The sequence below is a fragment of the Lytechinus pictus genome, chromosome 3 (genome assembly GCF_037042905.1).
Source record: "Lytechinus pictus isolate F3 Inbred chromosome 3, Lp3.0, whole genome shotgun sequence".
Taxonomy (NCBI): domain Eukaryota; kingdom Metazoa; phylum Echinodermata; class Echinoidea; order Temnopleuroida; family Toxopneustidae; genus Lytechinus; species Lytechinus pictus.
Window position 1 is genome coordinate 80,516,344 of NC_087247.1, and position 27,031 is coordinate 80,543,374.

Sequence of the window (27,031 nt, forward strand, 5' to 3'; positions counted from 1 at the left end):
CAATGACTTATCAGTTCTATATAAATCTATTGTTTAACAAAATGATGTATCCAACTTGGGTCAGAATATTTCTTTAAATGATGCAACTAAGAACAGAATTCATGGTTTTCACTTTTGAATCACCAAAATCATCAACAAATCTCAACGATATCAAACAAAATGTGGAACATATTGCAAAGTAAATCAATTGATGATGTCTGGATATCCTACAAAGACTTGCATAACCTGTCAAGTTAATTGCTTCCTCACGTTAGGTGAGGTGAACAGATGTGGTAAAGTGACATTGAAAAGATCAATTACAATACTGTAGCAACTGCAGGTTTGCCAAGTATTCTAAGAAACGATGGCTTTGTCAAATAAATAGCTAATCCTTACAAAAGAAAAAAAGAAACCTTCCTCTAATCAGTGTCAGATGAACATGAAAAAATTAGAGTAAAAAAGATGAATCAGCATATGTCAGATTTTTAAATCCAAATAGAAATCTTTTCACTAGAAATGCATAGTAATTTAATGGCTTGTCTCATGTATAAGGGCGTTGATATCTTTCATTTCTAATACTAAACTGATTGAACTTAATGTTGCAAAACAGAGGCATATTGAAGGATTGCACAATAAAAAATGGACCCCTGTTGAAAAAATATTTTGATTATATCCTTGATATACAATTGTTTTTTACCCACTATTCATGTAATGTGATGCATGTTTTTGTATTATTTTTTTGTATCCTATACCATTGTAAATGTGATTGATATTATGATTATTGTTGTACATACCAATTGTTTGATCAATAAAACATTTTTGAAAGAAAAAAAAAATTAATGGCTTGTCAAGATACATGTTAAAGGACTTTCAGCAATTATTTATCAGATTTTCTACCCTGATAATTGTGCAGCACTTTAAAACTATAAACTTAAGCTATCCATTGCTTTCTTTTATAAGGTTAAAAGGTTGTGTATATATATACACAGATGTAGAAAGCTACTAGTAAGGAGCGAACTGCCCAAACCTTCGCCCCAAAAAGGCAACAAAAGATGTGGCAAGCCACGATGCCAAGTGTGCACTCACTTAACCACCGATAGCACAGTAAAAATTTCTCAGTCCCTTACTGTCCACCCCCCTAACCACACATGTGACGCACAGAATGTCTTGTATTGCATAATGTGTACCAAATGCCCGGGGGTCACTTACATTGGTGAAACCAGCACAAAATTTCGCACCAGATTCAATAACCACAAAAGCTCCATCACCAAAAACAAAAAGGACTTTCCAGTGGCCGACCACTTCAACCTCCCTAATCACTCTGTCAAAGATATCAAAGTCTGCATCTTCGGCGGAGGATACAGATCGGCAGAGGAACGGAAATGGGATGAGCTGAGACATATTGTCAAAAGCCGCAAGTTTGAAAGTGGCCTCAACAAAGATCTGTCTTGGCTCAACGCATTCACATTCTATAGATAATCATATCTTTCTCCTCTTTGCCTTAATTTCCTTAATTTAGCTATCTTGTTTATTATGATCTCTCTGTGCAATGTGCAGCGTGCGCGGTCTCAGTTAGACACTCTTATTATTACGAAATATTTTTATTGTTACGAAACCTAAATCATACTCTTTTATTATTACGTAACTTACGTCATTAATGGTCTATTACCCAAAAGCGCGCACTATACATTCATAACAGCATTTTGCGCACCTAGCAGTGGTTACCCTAGTCCCGCTGAGATCGCGCACGCTTTAATAAAAACAACTGTCATTCAAACTTGTCACAATTCACGAATCTTCCCTGAAGAAGGTAGATGTCTACCGAAAATTTGGAGAGTGAATAAAAGAACTTAATTGTTGGCACTTCAAAAACTGCATTACTCGTGAATTTGTTTCGCATTTCTGATGTCTTATATATATATATACAGTATATATATATATATATATATATATATATATATATAAGATATAATCCAGGGTCTAGGATCTGGAATCAATTAACTGATATTTTACTCTATATTTTGAAATGTTTGTGGTTCATGGTAGTGTTCCTGTAATTGTATATACCAAATAACTGTAATAACTGCATTATTAATATTTTCACATATATAAATACCTACTTTTTACTTTAGACATATTTAGAAGTAACAGGTGAAAGTCATTGTCAAATAAATTTGATTCGTCTGAATCAAAACAACAAAAATATGACCTGTCACAAAATATTGTAATTTATCAAAATAGAATGACACTCATTACAATGTTGGTTTTGGTTTCCAACTGAAGTTTTAACTTATTATAATCCTTTTATTCTTCAGGTTTAACTAAATTAGATTGATGATAATTACCAGAGTCACCTCGAAACTCTTACTTAATTAGTAAAATAATTTATAATATTGCAAGTATACCCAAGGCACTTACAGTTATCTATCAAGTGTATGTCAAGAATAATGTATCTGCATTCAGTGAATAAGTCCCTGGATATATGTCTGAACCAAGGGATCTACGGATCAAATCCCTCTATACCATTAACGTCATTTGGAAAGGTACAAATTCAAAGCACATGTGGAAGGATCGTGGTCTAGTGGTTCTGACTCTAGCCTTCCAATCAGAAGGTCATGGGTTTGAATCCCAGCCATGACGATCATTTCCTTCAGCAAGGAATCTATCTGCACTGTGCTGGACTCGTTCTAGGTGAGGTGAATGGGGACCTGGCAGGATTTATTGTTGTGATTATTATTATCATTATTATTACATCGTAATTCCTCTTAACAGGAGGGCACAAACTTTGTGGCATCTATCACTTTTTAACATTCATGATTCTGCTGAAACACATTTCAAATGCATCTTTTTTTTAGGATTTCATTTTAGCATGGTGAGAGTTTTTAATGAAAAACTGATTGAATGCATCCACTTGTTAAATTAAACTTAGGGTAAAGTGTTGATAGATTGCAGCTCTGGAACATATATTTTTCCTCAGGCTATTGCCTAGAATGCTGGGTGTAGAGACTCATCTTACCTGTGTTACTTTATTGAACCATTCCTTCTTAAGAACCTGAGCCTTCTTGGTATTCTCTTCTGGTTTCTTTCTTCTCTCTTTTTGTGATTCTCTGAAGTCTTCAATCTTCTTAGCTTCTTCCATCATCCTCATACTCAGCTGAATGTGTGAGTTTCCCATGGCTTCTGTCTGTGACAACAGTTCATCCCAGGACTTCCGAAGACCACTAAACATTTCAAAGATAATCACAAGGGACATCCAATGACTACTAGATACTAGTAGGGATACAGATACCAGCAGGAAATATTTTGAAAAACACAAATATAGCATTTTCTGCCACTGAATAAACTAAGACTGATCACTTGGCTAGTGATGAGCGGATGGAAGCTTGCCCATCAAACTCTAGAGGTTTGAATAGTATATTATGATATCATTCCCAATCAATGAAAGTATGAAAATACTTACGTTTATTTTCTTATTTACGAGATAACTGGATATACTCATTTGATTTGCTTGTTCATTACGATGAACCAGCACGCCGAATATACAGTACACAATTTTCCTGCGCACGCGCTTCATCTCCCTATGAACGCACTATCCCAAGATCATCGCGCAATTTGGCGTCCATTTCCTCTCATGAGCCTGCACGCAAGACATGTTGCCACGCAAGGCGAGGGGTAGGTGGGAGGGTTCAAATGAGTATATCCAGTTATCTCGTAAATAAGAAAATAAACGTAAGTATTTTCATAATTTACTATCAATAACTGGGATATACTCATTTGATTTGCTAGACCAACACGGATTCAACGTGAAGGGAGGCATGTCTAGACTAAGAAAGTGCGTACAAAAATAGGGAGATGAAGACACAAAAGGCCGCTGCCTTAAGGACAGAGGAGGCAAATAAGGCCTCATGTGAAGAAAGGTCCTTAAGAACAAGGAATTAGAAGAGCCTCAAAAAGGCGGTCCTCAAGATGTCGTATACGACGATTCCATAGAAAGAGCCCAAGAAGAATGATACTATAGTATCATGGGCCCTCGGCCTAGTGTCAGAAGGAGAACATCATCACCAACTGACTTGATCGTTTCAACAATCCAGCGTGAAAGATGTCTCGAAAAGCTGCCGCACACGGCTTGCGCGACAAAACAACCAACTTCACAGAGTTGGGAATTGTCTGAAGAATGGCAAACAAAGACGAGGGTTAGAAGTCACACCTAATCTAAGCCAATCCCGGCAACGGTCCGGGAGCGATGCATAAGTATGCAAAGCTTTGTACTCTAAATGGTTATATATAAACAGATACAGGAGGGATCTCGACTGATAGACAGACAAAAGATACCCTGAATACCGATCCAAGAGGGAGTTAGTCAAGCGTCAAGAACGACCGACAGGTGCCATGACGGACTAAGCCATACAAGCTCAACGTTTGAGAAGAACTTAAGAGGTTGTAAGATTCGGATTGAAGGTATTAATCATCCCTAACCGGAGGGATGATAATTGCCGATGATCAAAAAACGATCCGATTTTGTTGAAAATTTTGACAAGAATCGTGATCGGAAGACTGAAACTTGTACGGTTCAGTAAGTGATCAATCAATCAATCTGAGAAGGCGACAGCGGGGCTAATAAAAGCCACGGTCAAGTCACCGGCTTAATAATTTAAGCCAAGCCGCAACCATGCAAACGTAAGGAATGCGAGATATCTCAGAAGCCCCCGCGTGGGAGAAGGCGCCCAGAATTCGATATCTGTCTCAAATGCGTGAGGGCAGAACATCTACAGAATTCTGATAGAGAGCTGTGGCAGGACGTTTCCAGCGGTCCGATAAGGACATGGAACGACAGAGAGTAAGGTTAAGGTAAACCACTCGTAAGGCAGTCAATGTGTCGAGAAAAGCGACTGAGTGCCATCCTGTTAATAAGAAATTGCCACGGACCTGCTGTCTATGTAGGATAGAACAGTCTGGTCAAAGCAGCTCAAACGGGCGTGTCGGAGCAAAACGCGGCACGCATCACGACATAATAAGTGTGATAGACAGCGGATCCCTTTTCTCCCGTACTAAATAAAACACCCGCCCGAGGGTGCAGTGCCCGCGGCGGGAGAGGTGGGCGGTGGTTTTGCTAAAGCGACCATCGCCGAGAGGGCCCGTAAGACTGGGCTACGATGGATGTCCGCTGAGCGGAGTAATCCCTAGTCGCAGCAAGCGTACGCCAGAGATGAGCTGGCGAACAATGTCTCTGTCATGATCTTACGTGTAAACGATGATCAAGAGATGTCGGTCAAGATGCTCTGAACCAACAGACAACGCCAGACATGATACCTCAACAGTTACGTTCCCGACGGAATCGAGTGAGGTAACAACGGCCCTGTCCCATCAAGGTTAGGGACGGAACTGGCTAAGAGTGTCTAAGTCCTCGCTTGACGAAACAAGCGGAGGAGAAAGGCGACTTGAGGAAAATAATCACCAATATTTCCCTCAGTCTGCGATGAGAACCAGTTGTTTACGAAAACAGCGACAAGGCCTGGTTTCTCTGGTGATCGCAAGGGCAACCACCGCCGGTTGCAACAGCATGGAACAGTCCGATATCGGTAAGATAAGGAGTTCCGAGAAGCTGTGGGGGGCGGCAAAAATGACGCCCTAAGCAGCGGGGGATGAGAATCTAAGCTTCTAAAAAGAAGAACTCCAGTGAAGTAAATAACTTTCATGGAGGGACTCATCCACAGTCGGCCCGACAGAAAGCGGGTCGTGGTGATCGTGGTTAGACAGGCATAAGTATGCATACACACACGTATACATTTTATACATAAATGTATATCCACCACGATTACATCATCCTCGGTCACGCAGTGACCATGGTCACATACATAGCATGGAAGGAGGATGAAAGCAGCCTGCGAGGCGACTCACGTGTGCCGAGTGAAAAAGCTTCTAAAAAGAAGACAACTCGACACGCGGGCACGGTAAATGCATCGACCGTAGCCCACTCCACGCGGGGAAAACGGCGGAGACGCCCGCAAGCTTGACCCACATAGAGGGCAGTCTATCGGATAGACTGTTTGAGCTCGACCGATGGCCTGGTGGCGGACAGTTTGGTGTGAACTCGCCGACCCGGCACGGTGGGTGCGCCCAGGAAGTAGGCATAGAAATGCCGACAGAAAAAACCTGGGGCTTGAAACAAGCCTGAACGCACGCACACAGCCGACAATCTAAAGAGATATATGGCTGTTTCTTTCCACCGAGATGATGCTTACCCGACCGGGAAAGACTCGGGGAACAAGTTGTGAATGTCAACAGGAGGGGTATCTCGCATATAAATAGCCGATTCCCTCCGGGCGTTCGGTGCGGGTGCTGCCGGCGGGGTCCGGGGGGACGACCGATGATGGCAGCTCGGGCAGGGCTCGCACGAGCCGCCCGAATACGAGACAAATAGGTTACAAAATAACCATAATGCACCGGGTGGTGAAGGCATAGCGATTATTAAGTATAGGAGAACTATTAATCGCCGTGACATTCAGATCCGATATTTATGCTCATAAGCTCGGCAGAGCTACGAGATAGTGAGACATACCGCTGAGCTGTGATGGTGCTAATATCGGAGTCGCCCTCACTACAGCGGCGATCGCTGGAGGACGGGCGTCTGTACTAGCCCTGACTCTAACCTTACAAGGAAGAGAAGGAGTTAAAAGTAAAGACAGGGCACCCTTACTTTCGTATAGAAAGTGAGGTTCAGGCCAAAAGCTGGCGGTCCCGTCGCCTGGGCGGACGGTCCGCGGGCGTGATAGGTTGCCCTCTCAAAAACAGCCAAACATTCTCATGAGAGAAGGAAGGCATGCGGTATGTTAGAAATTCTTACCTCCAATCTACAGGCCCGCCTAGGGGGTGGAATGGAGAGAGTTACCGCTGAAAGAGCCGTTGCCGTAAGCGATGCCCGGTCAAACTGTGAGGCTTGACGTAGAGGGCGAATTCGGGAGTACCTGCATATTAATGAGGGATACCCATGCAGGTGAACTCGCCGACGGCTCCCCGGAGTGCGGGCTGGCGGGAGAAACTCAATCCGCTCAATGCCCGTCACCGGCAATAAGACCGACAGAAAACAGCCAAGCGGCTACAGCGTCCAACCAGCGACATACGGGGGCTTGCCGACTTGCTGGGTGAGACCCATACGTCAGCAGCACCTGTGCATATCATGAAAACACCCGTGCGGGTGAAAGGGCCGGCAATTTCAAAGAAAAGGGCCGGTGGCTGGTGCGAGGCTGTTAATAAGCCCGGCCGCCGCGTTGCGGCGGTCTGTAATGACGGAGAACACGAGGGTAAGAACCCGTAATGCTCGGGACGTGTTGATGCAACCTGTAAGGATGCAACGTCCAGCCGTCGGTCATCGAGAGCTTGCCGACATGTTGGCTTGAAAGCCGTATGTTGGAAGCACCTGCATGGAAACGGGGTCACCGTGTAGGTGAACAGCGTTTCAATAAAAGCCCGACGTGAGAGGGCAGGTGACTGCTTGAACCGCACGGTGCTTAGCACGGCGGCTGAAGCTGACATGAAGCGGGAGTCTGGTGACATAATGGGGGGCGATGCCCGTATGTCCATAACACCTGTGCATTAGCGGGAATTTCCCTTGCAGGTGCGTGAGCCGGCGAATCATGAAATTGCCGGTGACTCTCCGAGGTGTGAGATGACGAATGTCTGCTTGACCTGCCCGGTGCTTGACACGGCGGCTGAAGCTGGCATGAAGCGTGGGGGAATTTACCCGCACTGCTCGTGGGCGTGTGAAGCAACATGAGAGCTGCGACGCGTGACCCACAATTATCGGGAGTCTGGTGACATAATGGGGGGCAATGCCCGTATGTCGATAACACCTGTGTATTAGCGGGAATTTCCCTTGCAGGTGCGTGCGCCGGCGAATCATGAAATTGCCGGTGACTCTCCGAGGTGTGAGATGGCGAATGTCTGCTTGACCTGCCCGGTGTTTGACACGGCGGTTTTAGCTGACAGAGCGCATGAGGATAAAAATCTGTGATGCGCGAGGGCGTTCTGTTGTAACATGAAGTTACGACGCCTGACCATCGGTACAAGAATTAGAAAGAAAGGGTCTGCCCGCGAAGCGGGGTTAGCAACCTAGAATTTCTTCTTCTTCCTCTTCTATGCGGCCCCCGCTGGGGGGCAGAAGAGGGCACAAGAGACAGGGGGGACGTGATATCTCGCATGAGAAAAATCACCCAAATCTGATCAAGCCGTTTAGGCACATGAACGCTAATTCCACGGTTCCACCTTTGGTGCCGGGTAAAAATGGCAGAGGTAATAATGGCAGAGGTAAAAATGGCAGAGGTAAAAATGGCAGAGGTAAAAATGGCAGAGGTAATAATGGCAGAGGTAAAAATGGCAGAGGTAAAAATGGTAGAGGTAAAAATGGCAGAGGTAAAAATGGCAGAGGTAAAAATGGCAGAGGTAAAAATGGCAGAGGTAAAAATGGCAGAGGTAAAAATGGCAGAGGTAATAATGGCAGAGGAAAATATGGCAGAGGTAAAAATGGCAGAGGTAAAGATCATGATATGCTACATCAACAAGGAAAAAACAGAACCTTTTCGGTTAATATCAGTCATAGTTATTGAACTTGAATGGACTCCTCTCGACGAAAGGAGTATTATGAACTGATTAGATATTATATGGATTTTTCTGTCATCATTTTAGGTCTATACTTTATCGTTGATATGATCAAACTCAAACTATTTCATGCCAAAATAATTTCAATTAGTGATTGATGAAAGTAGTTATCTTGGCCAGTTCGTATAGTAGAACAGCACTTCATCCCATACATAACCAACAAATTTTAATGTAAAGACCAATGTGCGCTACTATTAACACACTGAAATAGACAAGTTCGGGATTTCTTGAACCACTGGCATAACTTGGATAACAGAAAAATAACAAAACGTTCTGCAAGAAAAGCAATTTTTCATATTTCAACATCATAATGGATCCGAATAGATATTGATATGATACGTATATAGTTTAATGTAAATGATATAATAATAGCAACTAGTGTTCAGTTTTTCAGAGCAATACCTCATTGCACCTAGTCCAAGTGGATGTCAGGTTCCTAACCTAGTTTCTATGGTAACGGTTACTGCATTAATTTTGAAATGTGTAGCGAATCAGGGATTTGAATTTTTAGGTGTTTCTTAGGTACCATTCTATCGACCTGTTTTGAAGGGGAAATTCACCCTCACAAATGGTTTACTGTAAAATTAGCAGAAAAATATATTGGTAAAAGTTGGCGGCAAGCCCATCAAAGATTAAGAAAGTTATTAGAAGTTTGAGTTTTTATGATCTGTGACGTCATATACTAGCAGCTGCCCCGTATTTAATGCACCAAAATGTATACTTTTCAATATTTTAATCAGTGGTTCATGATTGCTAAAAAAAATGGTGCAGATGTGAAATGATTTGTATGTTACAATAAAAGCCATTTTCATTTTTTTTTAGAAATTGACATTTCATTGATATTTGTTATTACACCATATGCGGGAAAAACTGCTCGCAAATGACGTCACCGTTAAAATGTAAAATTCTAACAGCTTTTTAAATCTTTGATGGATTCCCTAAAACCCCCACCAGTATCATTTTAATTATTTTCTGCTATTTCTACAATAATCTTTATGTCAGTGTGAATTTCCCCTGTAATGAATGAAGTATAATACTTGGGATCCAAAGTGTGCTTCAAATTTGAATATTAGAAGAGTGATTTGACATGAGAAGACAGTGCATGTAAGTCCAGGAAAAAATAAGAAATACCAACTCAAGTGTTATCAATTTGGTGCAGAAGATCTACAGCATCATTTGAAAATGTTACCCTTTCCTTTAGTCAAACATTTTAATTACAAATTTCTTCTCAGAACCTTTCATATTTAATCTACTGTACATGGAGGGGCTTTTAGGTTTTTTGGCATGGGGGTTTAAAACTGACCATTTATACCTCTATCATTTTTACCTTTGCCATTATTACCTGTGCCATTTTTTCCTGTGCCATTTTTACCTTTGCCATTTTTACCTCTGCCATTTTTACCTTTGCCATTTTTACCTCTGCCATTTTTACCTTTGCCATTTTTACCTTTGCCATTTTTACCTCTGCCATTTTTACCTTTGCCATTTTAACCTCTGCCATTTTTACCTCTGCCATTTTTACACCGAGCCCCACCTTTAAGGGCACGTGGACGCGATTCCACGGTTCCACCCTGATCAGATAATCGTGAGATTGACGGAGTCGAGCTCACGTGTCTCTAGCGACTAGGGGCTGGTAGCCCTTTGCTAATGCTCCCTGAAGGAGACTGACAAAGCATCGAGCCTAGTCTGTGCCGGGAAAAGAGTCCCATGCTCTTAACCCGGACTTGTTGGACCCGATAGCCGGTGGGTAAAGCAGCCCTGGAGGAGTGAAGTTTTCTATACTAGTACAACACTCCCCAAAATAGGTTCAGGTCCCGTCGAGGGAGCCTTGGCTATCACCTTTCAGGCACGTGGCCGCTGAGCCACAGTTCCACCCTAAAACGCTCGGGCACGTGGGCGCGGTTCCACGGTTCCACCCTCTTGGGCATGTGGACGCAACTCCACGGTTCCACCCTCCTTTTTCCAAGGCACGTGGACGCAACTCCACGGTTCCACCCTTTATAGAGCCCATCGTAAAGGGTCTCACTCTCTTGCCCTCATACCCACCGCCGCTGATCACGGGAACAATAATACCATGTCTGGTTCTCTCCCAGCGGCAGGTTTGGAGTCATCAGGAGATGAGTCAAAAGAGCTCATCTACCTGGTAAGTTCTTAGCTGAAAGAACAAAAGGAGGGTCGAAAACAGAGAGGGGGCGGAGGGGTGGGTGGACAAGAAAGGTGACAAAGCAAGATCCTTATCAGAAATATTAATAATAAAATTAATAACTTCGGAAAGAACAGGACCGACTTCTTAAACATTAATTAAAAACAGAAATGTCTAAGTCCAAGGACGAAGAGCAGGATCAGCTAAGAAAAAAAAACACAAGGTTTTTTTTTTTTTTTTTTTTTGACAAGGGTCAAAAGAAATAAGTAAAGGAGCTGATCTGAAAGGAAGAAGTAAAAACTTACTTCCCTTAAACTGGAAAGCCGAAAACTCATTAGCGAAAACTTTTTTAAAGGACGCTAATAGATAACAGGGGGGCTTCCCAAAAATTTTAAGAGAAAAAATTTTTTAAGACAATAAGTCTATAAAAAAAAAATTCAATACAAAAATAATTATTAAAATTAATTAATAATTAAACAATTAACCAATTGGTTAATTAACAATTAATTAATTCATTAATTAATCAATCAATCAATTAATCAAACAAAAAACAAAAGATTGATTGAGGCAATCAACCGACTCACAAAGGAACAAGTTGAAAACAAGTTTGAGAACAAACAAGGACGACGCTCCTATCTGTCCCATAGCCTAAGCTGTGGGGAGGAAATAAAATCAATTCAATTCAAGACGAGGCAAAGGTGCAAGTCAAGAATAATAAAGAATTAAAAAGGATTTGGGGTCGTATCAATGCCTGCGGCCCGCAGGAAGAGTGCGCGGAGCTACGGGTAAGGGAAGCGGAAGCAACCCGTCTGTGAGAAAACGAAACTGACGATTCGGAACTCACAAGTTTTTTAAAGAAAAACGTGAATAATAACACGAATGCTCCATGCACTATGATATAAATGAAATCAATCTAAAGCCGAAAGGCAAGGGATTGAAATAGGCTGTAAATACATAGATAAATATGTAAACAACGGACACTTTTATAGTAAAGTGGGAGTGTACTTAGCTAACGTCTGATCACGGCGGCAGGCGAAAGTAAAAGAGGAAATGGACGCCAAATTGCGCGATGATCTTGGGATAGTGCGTTCATAGGGAGATGTAGCGCGCGCGCAGGAAAATTGTGTACTGTATATTCGGCGTGCTGGTTCATCGTAATGAACAAGCAAATCAAATGAGTATATCCCAGTTATTGATAGTAAATTTGTCTTTTTAGTTAATACACCTAGAAGGAAAATTCTATCACTAAAAGAATTTATTCAAAGCTACCATATTCAAAAGGACTACAAAAGCAACAACAAAAAATAGATACAAATTAATATCTTTCTTGGACAAGTTGATCGTTAAACTATGTAGAAGTATCAAACTTTGATTTTAAAAAAATGTACAACTCTGGTGCACTATCAATTATAAAAATTCAAGTAAATGCTATCTCATTTACGAGGGGTGATCCTGATGAGATAGAGGTTATCCTCTTTAATGACTTTGACACTTTGGATTATTCTAACAGGGTGAAGAATTAAATGTGAATACTTAATGAACACAGCATAATGGACCACACAGTAAAGGGTGTGGCTTCATGGGTGAAAAGGTTTGAGCTTTAATACACATCCCTTATTTTATAAAAGATATAGCTTAACAATGTAATTAGTGTTGACAATATGAACCCCTCCTCTAAAGTAAGTCCTTCAAGTCAGTTCAAAGTTAGGTATGGTTACCATGATAATTAACATGTTATAATGGTTAAATGTGATTGCATATAATGGCTTCATAGAAAATATCTATTCAATTCTTACCCAATTTCTTCCTTTCCTGCAGCATTCTTTGCCATTCTCTGAAGAGATCGCCCAAATGTATCTTCTGCCTTTGCTCTGTTAAAATAACAAGAGGTGAAGAAATAAAAAAAAACACAAATCAAAACACATATCTCTCTTCTTCTTTTCTGGCATTTTACTTATTTATATTCAATCATTCATTTATTTTTTGTATATACATTGTATGATGTGTATTTTTTTATGGCCGAATAAATAATAATAATAATAATAATAAGGAAACTTTAAAACAATTCAAAAGTCATGGTCTACCAGCTCTTCATCTTTTCTCTTCTGATACTGCAAAACAAGAGATCAGGAAAAGTGTGTACATCCCATAGAGCAAAGTCTAACATAACATTTGTGAAATTAACTCTTTCTTAAAAATAAATCAATGGACCTTTGATCTATGATTTAACCTTCAGGGAAATTCGTTTTTTTTTTAACACTTGCATTGACAAAGAATTGATATATAAGAGAAATAAATTTGTCTTGATATTTTGTAATAAACATAGGCCTACTGTACATGTAAGTATATGGTATGAGCTTAATTTGTAGTGCTTTGTAGAACCATAGACCTATTACGAATGGACATTCAACGAATCCCCTCCTTTGACACAGAGACCGTCGCCGCTAATCCTTTTATAAACAGAGCGCTGGCAGCTGACACCCATCAAGCCGGTCGTAAAACATGCTCTCACTGATTGACAGCGGAAATCAATTGTACGCTGCTCCTACCCATTGCGATGTTGTTCGTTCACTTTATCAAAAGCAACGCACAGCAGCGAACGTTAGCGCTATGAAAATGATAGCAGAAACAAGAAAACAGGCGTGCATAAACGTATTTTTTACGTACATCGCTAACAACCGGAAATGAAATGCATTGACATCACCTTGCTGATCCGTATATCTACGGCAAAAAAGCAGTTGAAATTCGACGAAAAAATCTGCGGAAAAACGTTAAAATCTCAGCTTTTTCGGACAGTATCGATGTCGATAGTAGCGCTTACCTTCGGTCAGAAGTTGATTTTCATTTGGGCATAAAATTCCACAGGATTGATGAAATTTAACGGGAATTTTTTTTGATGGACAGACGACAATCGCACATTATAGAGAGCCTAAAATAATGTACTGAAAAACCGGATATGAATTGCGCATTGCATTCTAGGTAATGTAAGGACTTTCCCTATTGGCAATCGGGGCTACAACATGACCGTCTTTGGTCGAAAGAGGGTCAGTGATCGATCGGTGACGATCATCGGGCGAAAGGAGCTTGTGTAAACAATCACCCCGGGCGGTCGTTGTAAAAACCGCGTAAAGAGAAAGTTAAGGGTTAGACAGCAATTTTGACAGCTGGAAACAGGTGGTGGTCATAAAATGCTCTCGTTGAATGTCCATTCGTAATAGGTCCATGGTAGAACTGACTTCCAGTGTAAGAGTATTTATATAAACAACTGAGTCATTAAGAACTAAACTTGATTTTTTTTTCCTGTTCAGTTAGTCCATCATTATTCCCTCTTGATCTTTTGAACTTCTTTATAAGTGGTTAGAGGATGGCTATGCCATTTTGCACCATTTGAATGTTCTTGTAATTAAGTGCTCTCTCTCAAACTGAATTAAAACTTAGTAGCTATCTTAGTATATATTCACATTGTTATTACTATAGCCTCTGGAGAAAATAACACTAGTAGGAAGAATAAGTTTGTCTGAGAAGATTCCTATACAATGAATTCAACTCTAATTAATGTAGGCTCTTGAAATATCAGACCTCAAACAGACAAATTTGTACGTCATTATTTCAACAACTATTTCATTATTTATGACAGAAAAAAGTTTCAATCACCCCCAAAACCCATCTGTTTAATCATTCACATCTATTTTGCTCCTTAAAAAACCAGACAGTACCCTTTTAAAGATACCACTTAAAAACACTTCATCAAAGCATAGTATAAGTGAATGTACTTCCTCATTCATTTATTCTTAAAGGGGAAATTCACCCTGACAAAAAGTTTGTTAAAATGGCAGAAAAAATAATTAAAAAATATTGCAGAAGTTTTGAGAAAAATCCATCAAGGAATTAAAAAGTTATTAGAATTTTAATCATTTGATTGGTGACGTCATATTCGAGCAACATTCCTACATAGGGAATGGTAAAAAAATCAACGAAATGTCATATTCTCAGAAAATTTGAAATGGTTTTTACTGTAACTTTCGTATATCAATATACAAATCATTTCACACCCTATCATCAAAAGAAGACAAAAATAAATCATCATTAAAAAATGAAATTCATGCATTTTATATTACATAACATATGGGGCAGCTGCTCATTTATGACGTCACAAATCCAAAATTTAAAATTCGAATAACTTTCTTTCTTAACTTTTAATGGATTTTCCTCAAACCTTCACCAATATCTTTCATTATTTTTCTGCTATTTTTACAACAAATTTTTTTCAGGATGAAGTGAACTTCCCCTTTAAAGCTAAAATAACTTAAGAGGAAATACACACATCCATAGATATGAACTTATTTATATGGGACATCCTACGACTGAGCAAACAAAACATCAGATTATAAAACCAGAAAATATTGTTCCTCAGGATTATCTTTATGGACCCCTGACTTCCTCAGGCAAGTCGAACTAGTTCCATATAGCTACATGTAGTACAAAGGTACCTGTTTTAGGGTGTGTTTATGCTTCCATTGTGAGGACAGAATCAGCGTTTTCAAACGTCGATTCAAAACGCCGATCGTAAACATGGTTCTGGGAGTGCTGTTTATGCTTAACTTTTCAGAGGCGAAATCATGATCTCCAGCTGGCTTCGCATCATAATTTTCGTTGAGCAGGAAAGCGAGGTCAAATTGCATGGGCGCGCCCTTTTTCGAAAGTTTTTTTTTTCCAAGTGTTGTTATGGGGAAGGTACGTCGACTGTTATATAAACATCGAACAATTTCCGATATTTTAGTCATTGCATGGAGCTTCTTGATAAAGCCATATAATTTCCACCATGGTGAGGATAATAGTAAGAAAAAATAAAGAATATTAAGTATACAAAATAATAAAATATCTATTTGTTTATGCTACTGGGGCATCTGGCGATGTCTCCTCATTATAACTCATGTTCCTAGGTTTTTTGTGTGTAAATCCCTCGACATTCATCGTGATGACAAATTGGAAGAGTAATACTAGTAATAGTACTACACATGCAAAACAAGGGAAGATGAGAGGTAATTCCGTGGAGGTAACATGCGCCCATGTGGGGCAATGCGATTATTTGCCCGCTAATTTTCATCTCACCGGAAGCATGTACCAAATGACGTCATTTAAACACGTTTACGATTGTGGTTCTGTTTATACTTCCCCAGAAAGCCTGATTCTGGTCAAACAACGTTTACAAACGCACCTTTCATATAAAGGAAACAAAATTGAAATTGATCAAGAAATGATGCAGAAGTATTTTTTTTATTATGAATAAATTTTGCATAAATTACATGTAGCATAAATGATTTTCTACTCAAAATTTCAAAACTCTGTGCAGAAGTTTGGTGAACCTCATGAAGCTCTACCAGATGGAAGAAAAAAATCAAAATCGATCAACACATAAATAAGCATTTTATGTGAATTTTTAAAAATACACATAAATTAGCATAAAAATTGTTCTAGACAAAATTTCAAAATTCTGTGTACAAGTTTGGTGACACTCATGAAACTCTACCAGATGGAAGCAAAAAAAATCAAAATCAGTCAACAAATAAAAAAGAAACATTTTTTGTGAATTTTGAAAAATGTGCATAAATTAGCATATTTCATGAGTTTTAAAATTCTGTGTAAAAGTTTTGAATCCCCCGCCTAGTGCTATCATATAAAGCAAACAGAATTGAAATCGGACTTGAAATGACGAAGAAGAACCATTTTGAAATTCGGTCAACAAGATGAGGCATTTTCTGTGATTCATGAATTTTGCATTAATTAGCATAAAAATTGTACTACATGTACACAATATTTCAAAATTCTGTGTAGAAGTTTGGTGAACCTCATAAAGCTCTACCAGATGGAAGCGTAAAACTTAAAATCGGTCAACAAATAAAGAAGAAAAGGTATTTTTTGTGAATTTTTAAAAATGCGCATAAATTCTGTGTAGAAGTTTTGAATCCCCCACCTAATGCTATAATATAAAAAAATAGAATTGAATTCGGACTTGAAATGACAAAGAACAAGCATTTTGAAATTGTGGACGGATGACAGACGATGGATGACGGACGCCATGCCATGGCATAAGCTCATCTGGCCCTTCCGGCCGGATGAGCTAAAAACTGGTATTTGGGGGATAATATTATCTTGCTATGAATTATACGTTACCTCTCTTTTAATAAAGTTTCCAGTGCCTTGCACATCTCTCTCCCATCTTTCATCCGTTTGAGTAATACTTCAAAGCCATTAGTACTATTGAAGTCTGAATCCTGTATATCAAAACAGTATAAAAATACACATATTAATTAAAAATTTTATGATTTTGTAATCAAAGAAAATCAATCCCAACGTCCAAATGTATCATTGCATAGCTCTAATCAGGATGCATGCATGCAGGATTTAGTTCATAGAGTAATTTGCAAACTTGAAAAAAAAAGTAAGAGTTAACCACTCATGGTTATTTAATGCTTGATGGTATAATGAATAAAACATGATTTATATAAGAATGTGATTTTCATGAGTACAATGTATCATCAACTTTATAACGTATAGACTTTTATCAAGTTAGGGTTTCTTATGAATTTAATGTGACTATCATTCAGATTTTTCTTCCTTTTTATCAAAACAATCAGGACACACTTCTTGAGAGCCCCCCCCCCAAAAAAAAAAAAAAAAAAAAAATAGTGACCATTTTGGAGGTTTAATTTTTTTTTAGTTTACTGAAACCGTTTGTCCCTCCTAATGAGGTATTCCAGACTACTGATCCATGTGTATCATTATTCATACACACTCACAAAACAATTTTCTAAGACCCCAAGTATGACATTTCATCATGAAAAATTGTACATGAATACAAGTATGAAATTTCATCTCCCTTTAGACACCTGTGCCTTCTAGAGGGTAGAATGGGAAAAGAACTTCCATACAAAACTACATGTAATAAAATAGAGCCCAACTTTATAATCAAGGAGTTTAATAACAACTCCACAATAGTTCTAACTAAATCCTCAAAGAACACCTGTACATATTACACATGATTATGCAACCACTGTATAAACACGGTTGCAAAGAACAAATGGGGAATTCAGGGGAATTCCCTAAAAACGTGATATCCTTCTACTTTACTTAAAATTCAGATCCACCATGCATGCTCGCTTCTTTTTTACTTCTAAGTTGGTTTCATTAACAAGGAAACAAAATGTACAGTATGTGATCAAAGGAACTAGATTAACAAAAAGGATTGGCCTTCAAAAACAAAATTGATATGAATGGAAAACACTGGACAACCTTGCCTTAGTTCTACATGTAATGTTGTTTGAATTCATTATGGTACATACATTTAACTTGAAACTGAACATAAAATTGCCTATCTTATCAGATAAAGTTCTAAAATCTTTTCTACTTTATGACCCTTGTCTACTAATGATTGTAACTCAAATGATGGAAATGTAAAAATACTAAAATATACTGATGACACAGTAATTCTAGGCCTGATGAAAAGTGAAACTGGTGATGATAGTTATCATAGAAGTATTGAACGCTTCTCTAGGTGGTGCAAAACAATCACCTCTCATAAACCCATCTAAGTGTAAGTGTAAAGAACAGAATTTCTCCCCCACAACCAGATTCAATTGTATCAGAGGGTGTTACCATTGAAGTGGTAGATATATTTTAAGGTCAAGTCCACCCCAGAAAAATGATGATTTGAATAAAAAGAGAAAAATCAAGCTAGCACAACACTGAAAATTTCATCAAAATCGGATGTAAAATAAGAAAGTTATGACATTTTAAAGTTTCGATTATTTTTCACAAAAAGTGATATTCTTGGATTATACAATATTTCATTTTTTACAAATTTGACAATAAGGACCAACTTGACTGAGCCATATAGAATTAAACAATGCTAATTCCACATGTTCGGGAGGAATTGATCGTTGTTTCACTTGGCATATAATTTCATATAATAAAATACAAAAGAAATAGCGAGTGGATGATGTCATCAGTCTCCTCATTTGCATACAGACCAGTGTGTGCATATAACTGTTTTGTGAAATTAAGCGAAACTTTAAAATGACATAACTTTCTTATTTTACATCCGATTTTGATGAAATTTTCAGTGTTGTTTGTTGGATTTTTCTCTTTTTATTCAAATAAATTTTTTTATGGAGTGGACTTGGAGTGGACTAAATTATTTCGTTCCAGTTTCAATCCGTGCATTTGATAGCAATACTTGAAATTATATTACCCCCCCCCCTTCCTGCCTTTATCTCAATTTCTCTTATCTTTGCTTGTTTTGTATAATGTTTACTACATGTATCATGTAATCTTTCTTTTGTATCATGTGATATTCTAAATTATTTTGTGCGAACAAATTGAATTTCCATTTGTACCCGATTGCAATTGGACAATGAAAATATCTTAATCTGACCCCTACCCCTGCCCAGGAGATCCTTTATTCAAAATCAGATATTCTTGTATGCAATGGAATTAACAGATCAAATAATATCCCATGAATTTTGCAAAAAGCGAATTTTCATTCACCATTGTTTACTGATTTCCTGGTCTAATTTCATAAATGGTAAGTGTACTGAATGACGTTTTTTTTAATAAACTTTTCAGACCTCTAATAACAGAATTTCACCACCTTGACAAATAAAAATACAATATTTTCAATGCAACCAAGTCTGTTTCATGTTGACTGGTGTCTGTAATTCACAACCTTCATGAGTCTGGTAGGTACTGAAATACATGTAGGAGTGGTGTTCTCTTTACTCAGAGGATCACTGTATTGTTGAAGAATGTAGGAGCCTGTAGTTGTTAGAGTGGCAGTATAAGTCCTGGGGGGGGGCTACTTAGCATAAATGTATGATACTTATGTGCTGCGGTCGAGACCCCCATTTTCAGCCTACATTTTCATTCCAGAGCATCACCATTTTATAAAGTCATAGAAATTCCTATTTCCCCCCATTCCAGAGACCCTCAAATCTGTGGTTTCTCGTTCCAGTGCGCTCCCATCATGAACTTCTCAGCCGGTCGGGACGAGGAGTCATATATGAGTTCCAGAGACCCCCATTTTGATGTGGCCAGTAGCAATGCATTTTTAGCAATTATTCATTCAAGGGCCGTTCTGGAGACACCCATTTTATAGACCAATATTTTATCATGTTCAAATTCCAGTAGCCCCCCCCCTCCCCGGGTATACATGTAAGTAGTAATACCAGGGCCCCGTCTTACAACGAGTTGCGATTGATCCGATCAATCGCAACTATGGACGACCAGCAACGTCAACATCTATTATGCATGTTTGATCAAAATATTTTCTAGCTATAATGTATATTCATGCATTCATTGTTTTCTTGAAAATTCCCTGTGCTTCTCTTTGTTTACAAAGGACATTGTGCATATTTCCTGTAGAAAAAATTATGACACTGATGGATTTCCATAGAGTTACGATTGATTGGATCAAGCTTAACTCTTTGTAAGATGGGGCCCAGGAGTACTTAGAGTCCTTACTGGATCTGCATCAAGTTCAAAAGGATTTATCAGGGTTTCCCAGGCTTTCTAACATAATGAGGGCAGGGTATTTTTTCCATTGTTGGGAACTTAAGGTGTGTTTCAAAATTTAAATCATGATTGAAAACGTAATTACAAAACATAGATAAAATGAGAAACAAAGGGTGTGTTCAATGTCCTAAATTCCTTGTTGAAAAAGTCACAATCACAATTCGGACGGAAAAATTTGAACGTAACATTGTACGTATTTAAATTCAATCATCATAGATTTTACCACCTTTAGCATCGCGAATGCGACTTTGAAGTAGTAAAACCAGGAGTACTTAGAGTCCTTACTGGATCTGCATCAAGTTCAAAAGACTTTATCAGGGTTTCCCCAGGCTTTCTAACATAATGAGGCAGGGTATTTTTTCCATTGTTGGGAACTTAGGGTGTGTTTCAAAATTTATATCATGATTGAAAACGTGATTACAAAACACAGATAAAATGAGAAACAAAGGGTGTGTTCAATGTCCTAAATTCCTTGTTGAAAAAGTCACAATCACAATTCGGACGGAAAAATTTGAACGTAACATTGTACGTATTTAAATTCAATCATCATAGATTTTAAGACCTTTAGCATCGCGAATGCGACTTTGAAGTAGTAAAACCAGGAGTACTTAGAGTCCTTACTGGATCTGCATCAAGTTCAAAAGACTTTATCAGGGTTTCCCCAGGCTTTCTAACATAATGAGGCAGGGTATTTTTTCCATTGTTGGGAACTTAGGGTGTGTTTCAAAATTTATATCATGATTGAAAACGTGATTACAAAACACAGATAAAATGAGAAACAAAGGGTGTGTTCAATGTCCTAAATTCCTTGTTGAAAAAGTCACAATCACAATTCGGACGGAAAAATTTGAACGTAACATTGTACGTATTTAAATTCAATCATCATAGATTTTAAGACCTTTAGCATAGCGAATGCGACTTTGAAGTTGAAAACAATTGAGTTTTGAAATGTCTTTAAATTTGTTCTCGGCTTCTTGCAGTAGAAGGCTGCACAAGCAGGTGCCAAACTGACCTTCCTCATGATGGGTCAAACTGCGCAATAAAGCTGCGCTAACAAAAGTAGGAAATTTAATGACGATCAACATCTAAACAGCTTTATATTTGTGACACTGAACAGTGTACCGCTGATCATGTTTGGGCTTTTCACATATGAAACTTGAATCATCATTGTAATAATGATTGCAATTGTTATCGTGACTGTGATTAGCGTTCATGATTCTAATCATGTTCTAGTTTGGTTTCACACATGCTAAATATTCATAATTAGCCTTATTTTTCACTGGAATCATTCAAATTATAATATTTTTAACATGTGAAGGGGCAGTGTGTGTTCTGTAATTGAGTTTTCAATCATGATTCATGTTGGTGTTTAAATTTGAAACTCGACATTGAACACACCCTTAGAGTAGTCAGCATTGTGTATTGCATACCAGTAGATTTGTTTAAAGAAGAAAGAAATTGCTCTCCATGAGTAGATGCCTGAAAATGATCAAGTAATCAAAATGAAAATCATTTTGTTTAATTGTCATTTCTTTCGTATCATCATTTCATTAGTATGGTCAGACTATGAAAATGTCCTTTTTCAATAAGTCAGAGTTTTGCTCAAGATTTATGTGATGGATGTGAGACCGTGTTTTGGAATTAATGGCTGAAAGCAAGCCTGAAAGGAAGCTATGGAAAGGAAGTCTTCTGTTGTCTGTAAAACATGTCTGTAAATCTCATTGTGTTTTGAGTCAAAACATAGGACTTTGATGTCTGAAGGTTGAAGATTTCTAGATTAACCATTTGGCTACTAGATTTCACATTATATTAATCCAAGGAATTTAAATACAAATGCTTGTATTAAGTTAATAATGTGCACTTGACTGGAAAGCAGCAAATGATGTCTATCCTATATAGGCCTACAGACTACAGTATTCTGTCAAGTTTGGTTTTAATAAGAGCACAATTTGCATGTAGTTTGCAGAGAATCAATAAAAAAATACACTTCAAGAGCAATATTATCATAAAATTTTAAATGATTTATCTTAGCATTCAACAAATTCATGTTCTTCATTTCATGATATTTGCCACCTTTCGCAATCCTCACGGACGCTAATATTAGGGTCCCCTAACACAAAAGTTAACGCTTAATCATACACTTGATTTTTAAGATTGATTGTACATTATAGTCAATAGAATCACACGTAGAACTGCTCTACAATCAATGCTAAGCTTTGTGTTACATGGGGCTTACAGGCCCTACAGATCTGCTTTTCGTGTGCAAAATTCTTTCCCGCGACACCCGCACCATACATGCATGTACATTACGACTGATGGCTGGAGTCTGGAGATATTCGAAATGCAGGACCTAAAATAGATTATGACATGGATAAGAAAGTGGTTTTTCAAACAAATCGAGTACATATTGAGTGAGGAAAAAGCTACTGAATTAAGGCTTAGATATCCATCGAATCGATATTGCATTTAATGTGGATTATTGGTGGATCTCTGGCAATTGATTCCATGGGCCAAATCACCTCTCCAGCCGAAACCATATCGCATGCGTTGATTATGTACACAGCATGTATACGTGCGGGGTTTTTTCTTTTGTTTACTCCTACACAAACGATATGCCTCTAGCACACAATGTAATGGGCATAATGCTTTACTTTCCCCAGAAATGGGGGATTAGACTCGAATTCCCGGGGGGGACCACTTCCATTGATGAGTGGATACCAGGCACGACCATGCGGTTTCGAAAAGCACCCTAAGCAAGGGAAGCAAGGCTTTTCCAGATTATGAAAATGCATCTCTTAACAAGTATTTAGCTTGTGAAACCCTACAAGTATTGAAAACATATCCTCCTTTTTCAGTATTTTATACATCGTTTTTGACACCCTTATAACGTTACATAGGCCTATACGTAACGTACTTGCCCACTCTTTCCCTTTTTACGCGTGGTCGCGCCTGGTATCCACTCTTCAATGGAAGTGGGCCCCCCGGGCGGCCTCTTGAGCTCTGGGAGGAACCAAATGTGGCTTTGGAAAGTCGTCCTAAATCGGATATATCGCTGTTACCATAGTAGCAACCAGAATTTTGCACACGAAACGCAAATTGAATGTTTCCGTTCCAGATGCGAAACCAAAAAAAATCTCATGTCACACAATTTGCATTGCAGGACAGAGTTTTACGACCATGACGACAGGCCCAAAAGTCTCTTCCAAAATCAACTACCGTCGCAAATAAGCGTTCGCGTTCTCCAACGAAAGGTCGGGATTGTTAAAATTTCAAGGACCATTAAAGGAGAATGAAACCTCTGGAACAAGATAGCTTGTGTGAAAACAGAAAAATCAAAGAAACAGATCAACGAAAGTTTGAGAAAAATCGGGCAAATAATAAGTTATGAGCATTTCAATATTGCGATCACTAATGCTATGGAGATCCTCACATTGGCATTGCGACAAAGATGTGTGATGTCACTCGTGAACAACTCTCCCCATTACTTTAGTACAAATTTCACTTAAACTGCCTCTTTTATCACATCTATCAGTAGATCATGTGTTGTTTCTATAGGAGGGCATGTAATACAGATTTTTAAAGAATACATAATAAAGAGTTTGTATCACCATAAGAAAAAGGCCAAAAAAAAATTTGGGGGGTATTTTATAGTCCATCAAAGGGAAAGTTTTTCACATGTGACATCACACATCCTTGTCGCATTGCCAATGAGAGGATCTCCATGGCATTAGTGATTGCAATATTCAAAAACTCATAACTTTCACATTATTTGTCTGCTTTTTCTCAAACTTCATTTGTTCTTATTCTTTGATTTTTCTGTTTTGACACGAGCCTACTTGTTCCAAAGATTTCATTCCCCTTTAAAATTCTGCTCACAAGTGACGTCACAAAATATAACTGATATTCCTTGGGAGATTTTCACCAAATCCTCCATCTCTTTCATTTGCCTGCCTTTATTAAAGGTCAAGTCCACCCTTGAAAAATGTTGATTTGAATCAATAGAGAAAAATCAAACAAGCCTAACACTGAAAATAACCAACTTTTTTTGTGAAATTATTTGTAATTTGACATCCAATTCTGATGAAATTTTCAGTGTTATGCTTGTTGGATTTTTCTCTTTTCATTCAATTCAAATCAACTTTTTGGCGGGGTGGACTTGTCCCTTAACCCTTAATTAACTGAAGGGGGTCAAATTGACCCCCCCTCCCTCGACAAATTTCCACACTTTGCCGTCGCACAAAATTTTTTACCATGCCGCTAGCAGATCTTTTATTTTCAAGTCTTGTGCATCTTTTGAGACCAAATTTACAATGCCCAGGTACCCGGTTCTGAAATTACGCAACATTTTGTAAGTGCATGTCAGACCCAAATTTGCTCAAAAACGTGATTCAATGTACAAGTCAGTATAAGTTGTGTTTTTTCAACCAAAAATCATTTATGTATGATTATTTATACTTTTGTTGGTTTAAATGGATTTATTTATGCTATTTATGATCGCAAAAGTGTACCCGACAGAAATTTAAAAAAAAACAAAGAAATACCAGTACAAGAATTTTAAAAACAATAAAAATACATAAGAAATTAATTATTTTTTTTATATATTTGTTAGAAATGTAAAAATTGATACTCCCACCAAAGATTAGCATTCTACTAACTATATTAGTTAAAGGCAAAAACATAAACAGATTTAGGGCAAATTTCATATGCTTATTTGCATAATTGATTAACATAAAACATAAACAATCATTTTTTTTAAATTCTACTATGCAGTCTCATAGTTTACATCCGGCTCTAGGCAGGTGCAATTTTTTTGCGGCGATCACACAATCAGCAGCCGAGATCTGAGGGGGGTCAAATTGACCCCCCCCCCATATCTGTATCAAAACATATTATCCGATTCACTAAACGTAACATGTGGCGTGCCGCAGGGCTCAATCCTCGGCCCCCTGTTGTTTTTACTATTTATTAACGATCTTCCTAATTGCTCTGATGAGTTGAAATTCATTTTGTTTGCCGATGATACCAACATTCTTACTTATCAGTAAACAACGATTTAAATGACAAATTAATCAATGTTTCATACTGGTTAATTGTAACAGATTATCATTGAATGCTGAAAAGTTTAATTTAATCTACTTTCATAGTAAAAAATCTCAATTTCATACAAATATTTCTGAACAACTAAAGATATCAATGAACGGCAAGATTATTCAGAGAGTCCACTCTGTTAAATTTTTAGGTATTTTTATAAATGAAAACATGTCATGGACAGATCACATTATGTATATTGCAAACAAAGTGTCAAAGGGTGTTGGTATCGTTGGTAAGCTGCGAACAGTATTACCTAAAATATACTGAGATTGCTTTACAATACATTTATTTTACCTCTTTTGACTTACTGTAATGCTGTTTGGGCAAACACTTACAAATCTAAGTTGAAGTCCCTTTTCTTATTACAAAAGAAAGCTGTTAATTAATATGTTCTTTGAATTCATATTATGCCCATAGTAGGCATCTGTTCAGATCACTCAAAATTCTTGATATTTATCAGTTGAATAGATATTACATCTTGATTTAATGTTTCAAACATAAAATTGGGTTTTTACCTTGTTTACTTAATAATATGCTTTCATTAAATATGTCGGTACATAACTATAATACAAGGAATAAAAATAAATATAATTTATGGGCAGCCGAAAAATCCTATCTGTTATTTTCATTCAGTCATAAAGCACCAACAGTTTGGAATGACCTGCCAAGTAATATAACATCAGTAAAGAATTATAATGCATTTAAAATAAGTATAAAGCAGCATTTAATCAATCTTCAACTTGTGTAGATTTATTTTCCACCTTTTACCTTTGTGTAGGGTTTGTTTGGTTTTTTTTTTTGGTTTTTTTTTTCCCCCTTTATTGTTTGATCTTGTGTTTTATTGTGGGCAAATAAGTTTCTTATATCTTACTTTGTTAATTATATTTTGTCTAATTCCTTTAGGGGAGGTTATCTAGACAAACTCTATTTTGGGGTTTTTATAATTTTCCTATTTCCTCTGTTGTTTAAAATGTTAACTAATTGTATAAGGTACATATATATTTTATGTGGAAGACTTTTGTAACATGTACATGAATATGGTTTACATTTGCTCAATTATGTATTTTTATGAATTTTTATATTGGGATTTTTAATTGGAAATAAATGAATTGAACTGAACTAGATATATGTATATAGTCAGAAAGGTAATATGCTGACTATTTATTGATGTAAGTATTGTACATAATTATATGAATAGAAATACAATAAATGTGGTGCCATTAAAACAAATGATGAATTATGTACTTAACATTGATGATTTATTGGATGATTGTTTATAGATTTCATGATTTTTGTATTTGAGGTGCTTTTTCAGTTTGAAATAAAATCAAAATAAATATTTAAAAAAATAAATATTATATCCTTGTCTGAAATAGCCCAACCAGCTCAGTATGGCCAAGGATTTAATTTCTTTCTCTTGCCGATGGGGGAGGGGGGATAGGGTGTACAGGCACATGTATGTAGCTTAAATGACAAGAATATTTGCAAGACAATTGTGTCCACTTTTATTCTCAATCTAGTGAGCTGATCTTGATGAACAGCCACATTATGATCACATCTAGTATTGCCTTGACAGAACCAATTAAAATTGGT

At 37.7% G+C, this 27,031-nt stretch overlaps 1 protein-coding gene across 1 annotated transcript in view; it reads right to left on the reverse strand.

The window, feature by feature from the left end:
* The window catches only part of LOC129258008 (proline-serine-threonine phosphatase-interacting protein 2-like), a 194,862-nt gene that overhangs the window by 44,587 nt on the left and 123,244 nt on the right, over positions 1-27,031 (reverse strand). Inside the window, exons 3-5 of the mRNA XM_064096113.1 lie at positions 16,952-17,052; positions 12,574-12,648; positions 2,996-3,200 (exon numbers count right to left, since the gene is read on the reverse strand). Of these exons, the coding sequence (XP_063952183.1) occupies positions 2,996-3,200; positions 12,574-12,648; positions 16,952-17,052 (381 nt within the window). The remainder of the gene's footprint in view (positions 1-2,995; positions 3,201-12,573; positions 12,649-16,951; positions 17,053-27,031) is intronic.